Source organism: Nothobranchius furzeri, chromosome 11 (genome assembly GCF_043380555.1).
Source record: "Nothobranchius furzeri strain GRZ-AD chromosome 11, NfurGRZ-RIMD1, whole genome shotgun sequence".
Taxonomy (NCBI): Eukaryota; Metazoa; Chordata; class Actinopteri; order Cyprinodontiformes; family Nothobranchiidae; genus Nothobranchius; species Nothobranchius furzeri.
The window spans coordinates 25,436,123-25,448,206 of NC_091751.1; the positions used below are offsets into that span (position 1 = coordinate 25,436,123).

Genomic DNA, 12,084 nt, shown 5'->3' on the forward strand with positions numbered 1-12,084 from the left:
CTGATGATCTTTATTACTTGTCTTGTTCCAGAATGTCCAGGATCCATTTACAGCAGTTAAATTGGTTTGCAGTGAATGCGTTACTTGCCCCAATGACAGTCCGCAGAGTCATTTACACAAAGCCACAGTCCTCGCCACACAGTAAAAAACAGTTTGTCCCATCCAGCCACACCTGAGTCCAATCTGTGTTGGCTTAAGTAGGCTGGTGCTTCCACAAGCAATTAACCAATAACATGAGGCCAAGCCTCCTCTCAAGTGCGTAAAAAGAAATGACACATATGGCTCCTACACCCCAAACTAGTTAATTGTGGCTCCATGTCAAGTGGACTAAAGAAAGGAAGGGGGGGGGGGGGGGGAATCAAATCGCTGGAGAATTGTTTATTTACATTTATACAACGTTTACATTCAATACAGGGTGCAATTTTACACTGTTTATTTATTTTTTGTATCAAGGCTGTAACATAAAGATAGCCAGTTCTTACCACAAACCATCTTTCAATTGCAAATATTGCAAAAAGGATTAATATATCCTCATTGTGAACGTTTAAGACAAGTAGCAACACTTAAAACAACTTCCGAACTGGAAAAACTAATATCCGCGAAGAGGTTACCTCTGCTTTCTGAATGTCCATATTGCTAGATATGCTGAGTTTTAGGGCGAAATCCTGGGGAATTTCGTCTAGAAATGCAATTACCTAACCGTGCGCGATCCCGCGGTGGCTGATCATTTTTTGGCAGCGAGTCGATTTATGGCACACACCTGCTTTCAGCCACTCCCCCTGCTGCTTCCGTCTGCTCTCGTCTGTTTTCCAGGCGAGGCGCTGCTCAACCACGGCCCATGTATATGGGAGGTAGTAGCAGTGATTGTGGAAAGAGATCACAGACACAAGGTGTGTGCCCTTTTTTAACTATAAAACATCAATATTTTTTCTTTATTCGTTTTTGTTAAATTGCAAGTTTTAAAACACACGTTAGGCACAACTTAGATAAACTTGCAGAGTAGTTGTTAACGGTAGAACGGTAGAAGGTATGTACAGTCTGTGGGTAGAACCCACCTTGATGTAACACCCCCGGCAGGAACGAAGTGCGCATGCGCTTTGAAAACACATCTCATAACCAGAATGGATGAACTTGTTCTCTCCGCTGTTACGGGATTAACAAACGGTTAGTTATCCAGTTTATCCACGTTAGCAAATGTTCCTAAATCCACTGTTAGGTAAAACAGATTTAGGAGCTAGGCTGGTTTTTGTGTGGTTGTTATGACGCAGCACGAGTCATTTGAGCTAATCTGTTAGCCATCTTGCAGATTATTGTTAGTATCTGAGTGGATTTGTTGTTGGAGATTATTTGGTTCTGTGTCTGTTGGCGACTGGATTTTTGCCTGCTCAGACTGTCACTAAACGTTTCGCCTTCAGGCTCCTAATGGGGAAAGGTTGTAAAGTGGTGGTGTGTGGCCAGGCAGCGGTCGGGAAAACAGCTATCCTGGCCCAGCTGCTGTACGGAAACCACACCTTAGGTAAGGTGATAACCTCCCTACAGGACATTCTTTCTCAGTCTGGTCTCAGCAACATGATTATATTAAAACTAGGGCTAAACAATCTTTCGTTTTTGGACTGAAATTGTGATTTAAAACAGCACGATCACGTGACCGTCAAAGCTGTGGTTTTAGGGGTTTTGACTGATCCAGGATCAGTTGTGTAACTTTTTTTTTTTTTTACATACGGGGTTTTAGCGGGGTGTTACAGCGGCAACAAAAGCCAGCGCAGGGAAGGGGGTGGGGTGTACCGTCCAGAGCCGAGCCCAACTCCACAGCTGACAGAGCTGCATGTTCAGGTTATTTTCCCTGTTTTATGTCCCCACACACAGCGCTGCTAGAGCCGATAATAATGCACTGTAGGTGAGCCGGGGACGGAGAGAGAGAACGTAGTCGAGTAAGGGAGAGAGAGACTCCTCCCACATCTGAGCAGGTTCAGGCTGGTTTCTAAAGCTTGGTTTATGCTTCATCAGCGAGAGTGCGGAGTCGTGCACTTAAGTTGACTTGAAAGCTCAACTTCTCTTTAAAAAATGGTTTGAATGTTTCTGATGGCACACGTTAGTTCAAACAAGCTAAGGTGTCAGAATGCGTGCGTCTCTCACGGAACTGACGTTAGTGAGGAAAAACTATCAGATGGCTTCGAAAACGTGCAGCCAGCCTGCCTTGGTATTGCAGGGACAACTGTGCATTTTATATTTAATACATTTAAAAGCTATTTCTACCTACAGATTTCTTCCATGCATTTTTGGAGTAGAACATGTTTTTATAAAGCTCCTCTCTAGATAAAAATCACAAGCACAAGTTACTTCACAAAGGCATTAAAAAAAATAATAATAATAATGGCAGAAAATATTAATAGCTTTAACTGTTTTTATTGTATGATTAATAGTAAATATTAATGTGAATGATTTGTTGTTCTACACTCAACAAAAATGTAAAAGCAACACCTTTGTTTCTGCTCCGATTTTTCATGAGATGGACTTAAAGATCTAAAATTCATTCCAGATACACAATATTACCATTTCTCTCAAACATTGTTCACAAATCAATCTAAAGGTGGGATAGTGAGCACTTCTGCTTTGCTGAGATAATCCATCCCACCTCACAGGTGTGCCACATCAAGATGCTGATCCGACATCATGAGTAGTGCACAGGTGTACCTTATACTGCCCACAATAAAAGGCCGCCCTGGAATATGCAGTTTTGTCTCACAGCAAAATGCCACAGATGCCACAAGCATCGAGGGAGCGTGCAATTGGCTTGCTGACAGCAGGAATGTCAACCGTGCATTTAATGTTCATTTCTCCACCATAAGCCGTCTCCATCAGAGAATATGGCAGTACATCCAACTGGCCTCACAACCGCTGACGACGTGTAACCACACCAGCCCAGGACCTCCACATCCAGCAGGTTCACCTCCAAGATCGTCTGAGACCAGCCACTCAGACAGCTGCTGAAACATTTGGTTTGCATAACCAAACAATTTCTGCACAAACTGTCAGAAACCGTCTCAGGGAAGCTCAACTGCATGCCCGTCGTCCTCATCGGGGTCTTGACCTGACTCCAGCTCGTCGCCTTAACAGACTTGAGTGGGCAAATGCTCACATTCGATGGCGTGTGGCACGTTGGAGAGGCAGGGGCGTAGCACCAAATTCTGGGCCCTAGGTACAAGTCTTCCAGGTGGGCCCCCATGCTCAATTACTCAATATCTCTCTTACACATTTTTTGTCATGCTATAAGACAAGATAATAAATATGATCCTAGTTTAACCTCTATATTGAGCAAATACAAATGCCAGCATAATAAAAGTGAAATGCCCAGACTTCACATATAATTATTTTTATTTGCCAACAATGTGTTCAAACAAAAATCCTGGAATTTATTTTCCAGTAAATGCCCACTGACGGGTCTTCATGTTAGCAAAATCACTTATGAGATCTTTAAAGTCCAGTCCTTTGGCTAATTGGCTTTCAATAGAAAGAAGAGCTAGGCTGTTCAGTCTATCCTTGGACATTGTTGATCTCAAATAATTTTTCACCAGTTTCAGTTTGCTAAAAGCCCGTTCACCCCCAGCAACAGTCACAGGTAGTGTGCAAAATATCCTCAGTCCAATACAAACTTCTCCAAAAATGCTCTGTAATTGCATCCTGTATGGCATTAAGCAGCTCAAGAGGAGACCAAATGTGTGGGAATGTGGCACCATATATTGTTCTCAGGTGTAGCATCTCATTCCCAAATTCAGCTGTGAGATCCTTGTAATTTTTTCTCATCAGTGCCTGGCATGATATCTTCATCTGCTCTTCAGTCATGTTTGTCATGGTTCGTGATGTTAAGCTTTGCTAATACTGATATATCTTGATATATTAAATACATATGACATGAAATAAACCAGGTTCTCTCTGTGAATGTAATGTACTCTAAATTTTATAATCGCTGCATTATCAGCCAAATTATAAGATTGTCCGTTTTCAAGATCAAATATAAAGAAATTTAAAATAGGCTTAAAATATCTAACCAAGTCAATAACAATCCTCTAACACCAGTGTCATCATGCTATACGAAAAACAGTGGCAGCTTCACATTCCTGAGATTACCACGAATCCATCGATACCAAGTTTGTCCTGGTCCATGACTGGGAAGGAGCTGAACTATCCACACAGAGTGAACCTGTTTTTACTGCAAGGTCCGCGAATTAATTGGCGGCGGCCGCCCGCGATAATAATTCTGGTTAATATACAGGTGCTGGCCAGTAAATTAGAATATCATCAAAAGGTTGAAAATATTTCAGTAATTCCATTCAAAACGTGAAACTTGTACATTATATTCATGCAATGCACACAGACCAATGTATTTCCGATGTTTATTACGTTTAATTTTGATATTTATAGGTGACAACCAATGAAAACATCAAATCTGGTATCTCAGAAAATTAGAATATTCTAAAGGCCAATGAAAAAATGTTTGTTTCTCTAATGTTGGCCAACTGAAAAGAATGAACATGAAAAGAATGTGCATGTATAGCACTCAATACTTAGTCGGGGCTCCTTTTGCCTCAATAACTGCAGTAATGCGGCGTGGCATGGACTCGATCAGTCTGTGGCACTGCTCAGGTGTTATGAGAGCCCAGGTTGCTCTGATAGTCGTCTTCAGCTCCTCTGCATTGTTGGGTCTAGCGTATTGCATCCTCCGCTTCACAATACCCCATAGATTTTCTATGGGGTTAAGGTCAGGCGAGTTTGCTGGCCAATCAAGGACAGGGATACCATGGTCCTTGAACCAGGTGCTGGTGGTTTTGGCACTGTGTGCAGGTGCCAAGTCCTGTTGAAAGGTGAAGTCTGCATCCCCATAAAGTTGGTCAGCAGCAGGAAGCATGAAGTGCTCTAAAACTTCCTGGTAGACGGCTGCATTGACCCTGGACCTCAGGAAACAGAGTGGGCCAACACCGGCAGATGACATGGCACCCCACACCATCACTGACGGTGGAAACTTTACACTGGACCTCATGCAACGTGGATTCTGTGCTTCTCCGCTCTTCCTCCAGACTCTGGGTCCTTGATTTCCAAAGGAAATGCAGAACTTGCTTTCATCAGAAAACATAACTTTGGACCACTCAGCATCAGTCCAGTCCTTTTTGTCCTTGGCCCAGGCGAGACGCTTCTTGCGCTGTTTCATGTTCAAGAGTGGCTTGACACACGGAATGCGACACCTGAATCCCATGTCTTTCATGAGTCTCCTCGTGGTGGTTCTTGAAGCGCTGACTCCAGCTGCAGTCCACTCTTTGTGGATCTCCCCCACATTTTTGAATGGGTTTGTCGTCACAATTCTCTGCAGGGTGCGGTTATCCCTAGAGCTTGTACACTTTTTTCTACCACATTTTTTCCGTCCCTTCGCCTGTCTGTTAATGTGCTTGGACACAGAACTCTGCGAACAGCCAGCTTCTTTAGCAATCACCTTTTGTGTCTTGCCCTCCTTGTGCAAGGTGTCAATGATTGTCTTTTGGACAGCTGTTAAGTCAGAAGTCTTCCCCATGATTGTGGTGCCTTCAAAACAAGACTGAGGGACCTTTTAAAGGCCTTTGCAGGTGTTTTGAGTAAATCAGCTGATTAGAGTGGCAGCAGGTGTCTTCTATATTCAGCCTTTTCAGAATATTCTAATTTTTTGAGATACCAAATTTGGAGTTTTCATTAGTTGTCACTTATGAATATCAAATTTAAATGTAATGAACATTGGAAATACATTGGTCTGTGTGCATTGCATGAATATAATGTACAAGTTTCACGTTTTGAATGGAATTACTGAAATATTTTCAACCTTTTGATGATATTCTAATTTACTGGCGAGCACCTGTATATATATTAATTAGTGTTTTCACTGACAACACTAATTAATTTATATTTGATCTTGATGGTGAAACTAAAGGCGTTTAACACTGAACACCTAACATGATTGCAGCTTCTGAGAGCTAGCTAATATCAGCTAAAACTGTGTTCTGCTGCTGCTGCTCACCGTCCTTCTACTTGCTTCTGTTCAATTAACCTTTTCTCCTTCTCCTTCTTTTCTTTTCTTTTCTTTTCTGGAAGCCAGATTTCCCTTTCTTGGGAAAAGACATGACTGACTCTCCTGCCTCCAGCTCTGGCTGTCGGCATCTGCGATGTCTCATTAGCTGTACATGCGGCCGTGCAGCCCCTGGCTGCGGGTGTGGACTAAACCACTTTGCACATTTTTAAGGGGTGATAGATGCCTCAGAGATTATTCAGTTATTATTTTTAAGGCGAAATTCTGTTTCTTAACCTCTTTATCCAGGTAAAGGGAAGTTTATTAAGACATTAAGTAAGTTGGGGGGAAAAAACAACAACAATAAAACATTTTTATTCAAAGCTGTCTCAGGGCCCCTCCCTGCAGTGGGCCCTGGGTAAACGGTACCCTTTCCCCCCCAGTCCGACGCCCCTGTGGAGAGGTGTTCTCTTCACGGATGAATCTCAGTTTACATTGTTCAGGGCAGATGGCAGACAGCGTGTGTGGCGTCATGTGGGTGAGTGCTTTGTTGTGGATCGAGCGGCCCATGGTGGTGGTGGGGTTATGGTATGGGCAGGCATCTGTTATGAACGAAGAACACAGGTGCATTTTACTGATGGCATTTTAACTGCACAGAGATACCGTGATGAGATCCTGAGGCCCATTGTTGTGCCGTACATCCATGATCATCACCTCATGTTTCAGCAAGATAATGCGCGGCCCCATGTTGCAAGGACCTGTACACAATTCTTGGAAGCTGAAAATGTCGCAGTTTTTGCATGGCCAGCATCCTCACCGGACATGTCACCTGTTGAGCATGTTTGGGATGTGCTTGACCGGCGTATACGACAGCGTGTACCAGCTCCCACTAATATCCAACAACTTCGCACAGCCATTGAAGAGGAGTGGACCAACATTCCACAGGCCACAATTGACAATCTGATAAACTCTATGCGAAGAAGATGTGTTGCACTGCATGAGGCAAATGGTGGTCCCAGACCCCCAATAAAGCAAAAAAACTGCACATTCCAGGCTGGCCTTTTATTGTGGGCAGTATAAGGTACACCTGTGCACTACTCATGATGTCAGATCAGCATCTTGATGTGGCACACCTGTGAGGTGGGATGGATTATCTCAGCAAAGCATAAGTGCTCACAGTCACACATTTAGACTGATTTGTGAACAGTGTTTGAGAGAAATGGTAATATTGTGTATCTGGAATGAATTTTAGATCTTTAAGTCCATCTCATGAAAAATCGGAGCAGAAACAAAAGTGTTGCGTTTATATTTTTGTTGAGTGTAGATTACAATCAGACCATCTTTTCACTTAATCTACAGGATAGCTTGACAGGCTAGTGTTGGACCTTTGTTTGCAGAAAATCGTGAATTGAACCGAAATCGCAATTTCTGCTAGAAAAATTGCAATTGAATCTTTTCCTTAATCTTAGCGATGAAACTAATTGATTGTACTTTTATTCTTTATAGAATTTTTTTTAACTAATTTATTTATTTGTTTCTTTTTGCTTTTGTGATTGTCCTGCTCAATGTCAGGGTTGTTAAAGCAAGTTGTACAATGTCAAACTTAAAATAAAAAGTAAAAAAAAAATCTTTTCCTAAAATTGTTCAGCCCTAATTAAGACCCAAACAAACCAGTTCCCAGATTGTTTACCTTTCTGTTAACTGACAGTGCTGTTGTGATAGTTTTATCATTTCCTAGATGAATATTTTTGACTGTGTCCTGTACTGTCCAGGTTCAGAATCCTGTGAGACACAAGAAGACGTGTATGTGGCTTCAGTGGAAACTGATCGAGGTGTCAAGGAACAGCTGAGACTCTACGACACCAAAGGACTCCAAGAAGGACAAGACCTCCCCAAGCACTACTACTCAGTGGCGGATGGCTTCATACTGGTTTACAGCGTTGACAGCCTGGAGTCCTTCAGGAGAGTGGATGTTCTGAAGAAGGAGATAGACAAGTCCAGAGACAAGAAAGAGGTAAGGCCCAGTTGCTTAAAACCGTACTATGCTACTTTTACTTATTTTAAAATCATTTTCGTGAGCCAGTATGTGCTAAAGTATCCCTTTACATGGTTAATGAAATGCCACTCAGACGCCATCGCCCCCTGTGGCCAGAAGACCGCACTTGGAAATTCAAACTAGTAGCCGCTCTGTTGGGACTTGGTTGGGCTGACATACCTGGTGCTGCAGTCTGGTTCCACCACTCCTGTAGACGCTAATGAAGGCTGGGGAGACATTTCAGCTGTTAGATTGAGGTGTTAAAATTAGGGGTTGTACGAACTAGTCGACTAGTCGACTTCACGGCTCTGTAGTGACTTTTTATGCCTGTCATCAACTAGTCGCTGTCACGTGATAATGACTGACAAGATGCAGTCCTCGGAAAAGACAGCAGGTGATGAGCCCCTGCGCGTCTGGATCGAGGCGGAGGCGACGCGCTGTGCGGTACTGACACCGGCGGTAAAACGGACATTTAACCAAACTGTGACGTTTTCCCTCTTGCAATTTAACCTTCCCCTCACCCCCATCCTAATCTTAACCAGTTTGCGCATGCAAAGCTCTGATCGTTGACGTGCGCTCCAGACATTGCGTCCTGAGCACCGCCAAATCAGGTGTCACCACCTCAAAAACAAATTAAACACGCGATCGTTCATGTCGGCTCATTTCCTTTCATGTTTTCTGTCTGTTAGTTGTGCCTGATGCATTTCGCTGCTGCGGAGCGAGGCGCATCAGCTGTTGTCCTCCGGTGACGCACCCCCAAGATTCCACTATCTCCACTCCGCTCCGCTCCGGCACGAACTCCGCAGCAAAAACGGTCCCGTTGTAGTCGGCCGGCGAGCAGCGGCACTCCGCTGTTTTTGTGGTCAGTAGATCTTTTAGAACTGCAGTTCAAAGGTAACTCATAAGGTGAATATATATGAAGGCAGGTAGCAGTTTTTCTTTAGGATTGAGATGCAGGAAGATAATAAACAGGCAGGACAGAAAAATAGTCAAATAAAAACAAGTTAGTTTTTGTACCTGGTGGTTGCAACAAACAGACACCATTGAAGGTAATCAGAAGTGAGGAACAGAAAATGAAATCATTATTTTAATGTTTAGAGCAGCAGGAAAGGCTGCAGGCGCATCAGTGAGTTTGCGGCTGCTGCGCAGGGGGAGGGGGGAGAGGGCTGAAGTAGGATGCAGAAACTACCGTTGTTAAAAGAGATGTGTTAACTTAGCAAATGTGGGCGCAATTTTAATTGTCAAAAACTCCAGCGAACCTACCGACCGACACACCCCCCCCCCCCCCCCCCCCGCCGCCGCTTCCGGCGTATGACGTCATTAACGACTAGTCGAAGTCAACTCGACTTTCATTACTTGACTGTTGACTTTAAAAAAAATAAAGTCGTGCAGGCCCTAGTTAAAATGTCTCTTCACAACGCAGAGACAGGTTTTATTTTCAGTTCGACCACAGAGAATTAATAACAGACACTAGGGGGTGCTAAAAGCACGCAAAACTGCCAAGTGTGCCTTTAAACATGGTAAAGTCGCCTATGCAGCAGCAGGAAGAGGATCCATGACTGTCTGGTAATAGCAAGGCCCTTGAATTCACCCTAGCGCCCCCTGTGGACGAGCTACTACTGTACTTCACCAGGATGGTGAGCTTTTCTTAGTGGTCATTACAACATTTCTAATTTACACAGGTCAGCAGGTCGGAAACGGCACAGACCTGTTGGTACATTGGTCACCCCTATATTTAACAACAACAAGGTAAATGTGGGTTTATATCAATCGTGTATCAAATATTATCTCAGGTCTAGTTTAAACTGCTTAGAGTTTCTCTGTCTTACTGACTCCTAACAATAAAACATGTAATGGTGAATGCTTCCCTGTCAGCAGAACGGGTAACAACCCTACAGGTGATCGGGGCGGGGAAACTCAGAGAGACCCGGGCAGCTGCGAGGCTCACATGGCTGCTGTGTTTCCAGGTAGCCGTTATCGTGCTGGGGAACAAAAGCGATCTGCAGGAGTGCCGTCAGGTGGACCAGGAGACGGCGCAACAGTGGGCACGGGGTGAGAAGGTCAAGCTGTGGGAGGTGACCGTTGCTGAACGTAACTCGCTCATCGAACCCTTCACCCAGCTGACCAGCCGCCTCACGCAGCCTCAGAGCAAGTCGGCCTTCCCTCTGCCTGGACGCAAAAGCAAAGGAACCGCGTCCAATGATATATGACCCCCCAGCTCACCAACTTATCAACACGGACTCTTGACCTTTAACCCAAATACACACACTCATCTACAGCATTAGCTTTACATGCTAACTCTGCACTCCTACAGCTAGCTTCCTCTTTCAGATCTCCTGTTTTCCACCCACTCAGACAGGAAGTGAAAAAACAGACTTCCTCCATCTGAGACGCAGTTAGGACCACTTCCTGGTGTTTCACATCACATTGTTTCCCAGACTCTGGGATGGTGCAGACAAAAGCGGAGTTCTCAGAGGTCAAATGGTTAGCTTTGTCTTTGCTTGGGTCTTTATGGTGAGCTACAGAGGTTCTGCTACCAAGCTCATTCTAGGACAACAATCCAAAATACTTCAAAAGTTCTCCTGACCTGCACTCCTGCTGCAGGTCACCAGTTCTAATCAGTGTTTTTACGTGTACGGCCATGCTGGTTTATAGTTTTGACCATCCACATCCCTGCAGTGTTTCAGCCAACTAAGGGCTTCATGGAGCCAAACACAGACTGCTTGGATTTCTTCTTTACTGAACCCAGGATTGCCCTGCAGCAGTTCTCTATGAACGCACATGTGTAATTCCATCCATCTAAACCAATCCCAAACATGTGGCTGGGCTCTAAATCAGCCCAAAAACTGAATCTGGTACATCTGGGGAGGAAGGCCACAGCAGCACGCTGCACTTTGGTTTCTGTTAGAGATTCACTTAGTGCACTTAGATTAGATTAGATTATTGCTGTCGAATATGGGGGAAAGGACCAATTTTAGCATCAGCAAGTTCAAAACCCCTTAGATTTAGTTCTGAGAATTCTTTTCTCCAGCACACAGATGTTCTACACGTGTGCTGGAGAGTCCAGCTGTACATCTTGACCCATATTTGTGTTGGAGCAAATTTATGATTTCGGAAGATTCCGAACCTGGAACCTGGATTTATCCCTGACCATCTCCGTTTGCATCCTGTTGACTTCATGTCCCAGCCAGATGGAGCAACGCCTCATAAAAGCAGCAGAACCCAACAACACCTGGAGGTTCTGGTTCCTGCGTTCAGTAAAAAGGACGAGTGGTACCCCAAAGTCCAGCCCGAGATCCAACAGACCAGAATTTGTGGGGTTCCCTAAGAGAGAATGTCTACGGAGGACATGACTCTCATGGAGATCCAAAGTTCTACTGGGTCAGAACCACTTAAGAGAGGAGAGAATGGGTCCAGTTGATCTGAATTAGGTTGGAACAAACTCACAACGTCTCTGTTGTGAATTTGATCCTACACAAACACGAGTAGAGAGACACAGCTGGAACAGAGTGGAAGCATCTAGAACATCTGGATGCTGAAGCAGGAACGTTTCAACAGCATCAAAGAGTTTTGGACCATCTGATGATACAGTCAGAACTCTTATGTTGGTGTGAAAACCCTGAAGGTCGTGAGAGGTTAGGACTAGACTAACAGCTGCATGCTCGGTCAACTCTCCTGGTCAGATTCATTCATTCATTCATTCATTCATTCATTCATTCATTCATTCATCTCTGGCCGGCTTTAGCAGGGCTGGCAGCAATAATGTCCATGGTACTGGTAGACTTGCACTTATGTTGCCTGACTGAGCTGTTAACCGTAGAGATAATCAGTGTTCAGAGCAAATATTTATTTTTTAACTAACTTATTTTTGTCACTTTAATGAACCACAGTCCTTGACTTGAAAAAATGCTGCCAGAGTCAGTGATGGTCTTTTAATTTCAGTGTTCGTGTTCTTCAGCTTATTCTGCTCGTATAATCTACAAAATGAAGCCTCTTGATATTAAAAACCTGTGAAACTCGA

The 12,084-nt window shown here is 44.0% G+C and overlaps 1 protein-coding gene across 3 annotated transcripts; it reads left to right on the top strand.

The window, feature by feature from the left end:
• Positions 1-779: 779 nt before the first annotated feature.
• On the top strand, positions 780-12,084 carry nkiras1 (NFKB inhibitor interacting Ras-like 1). Of its 3 annotated transcripts, XM_054745541.2 has the most exons (5): positions 1,041-1,164; positions 1,416-1,516; positions 7,801-8,042; positions 9,746-9,812; positions 10,031-10,164. In XM_054745541.2, the coding sequence occupies exons 2-4, from the start codon at positions 1,423-1,425 to the stop codon at positions 9,800-9,802; spliced, it is 393 nt and encodes a 130-aa protein (XP_054601516.1). In that variant the 5' UTR covers positions 1,041-1,164; positions 1,416-1,422; the 3' UTR covers positions 9,803-9,812; positions 10,031-10,164. The 3 variants fall into 3 exon arrangements, with proteins under 3 accessions (XP_054601515.1, XP_054601516.1, XP_054601514.1); XM_054745540.2 differs by lacking the exons at positions 1,041-1,164; positions 9,746-9,812 and adding an exon at positions 780-890 and having other exon boundaries at positions 10,031-12,084; XM_054745539.1 differs by lacking the exon at positions 9,746-9,812 and having other exon boundaries at positions 1,042-1,164; positions 10,031-12,084.

What these genes read in the sequence shown, in the direction of transcription:
- nkiras1 (XM_054745540.2), top strand. Translation starts at nt 1,423, where the DNA reads ATGGGGAAAGGTTGTAAAGTGGTGGTGTGTGGCCAGGCAGCGGTCGGG. An exon ending in GTACGGAAACCACACCTTAG is followed by an intron (nt 1,517 to 7,800) that starts GTAAGGTGATAA and finishes TGTACTGTCCAG; the next exon opens with GTTCAGAATCCTGTGAGACA. An exon ending in AGTCCAGAGACAAGAAAGAG is followed by an intron (nt 8,043 to 10,030) that starts GTAAGGCCCAGT and finishes CTGTGTTTCCAG; the next exon opens with GTAGCCGTTATCGTGCTGGG.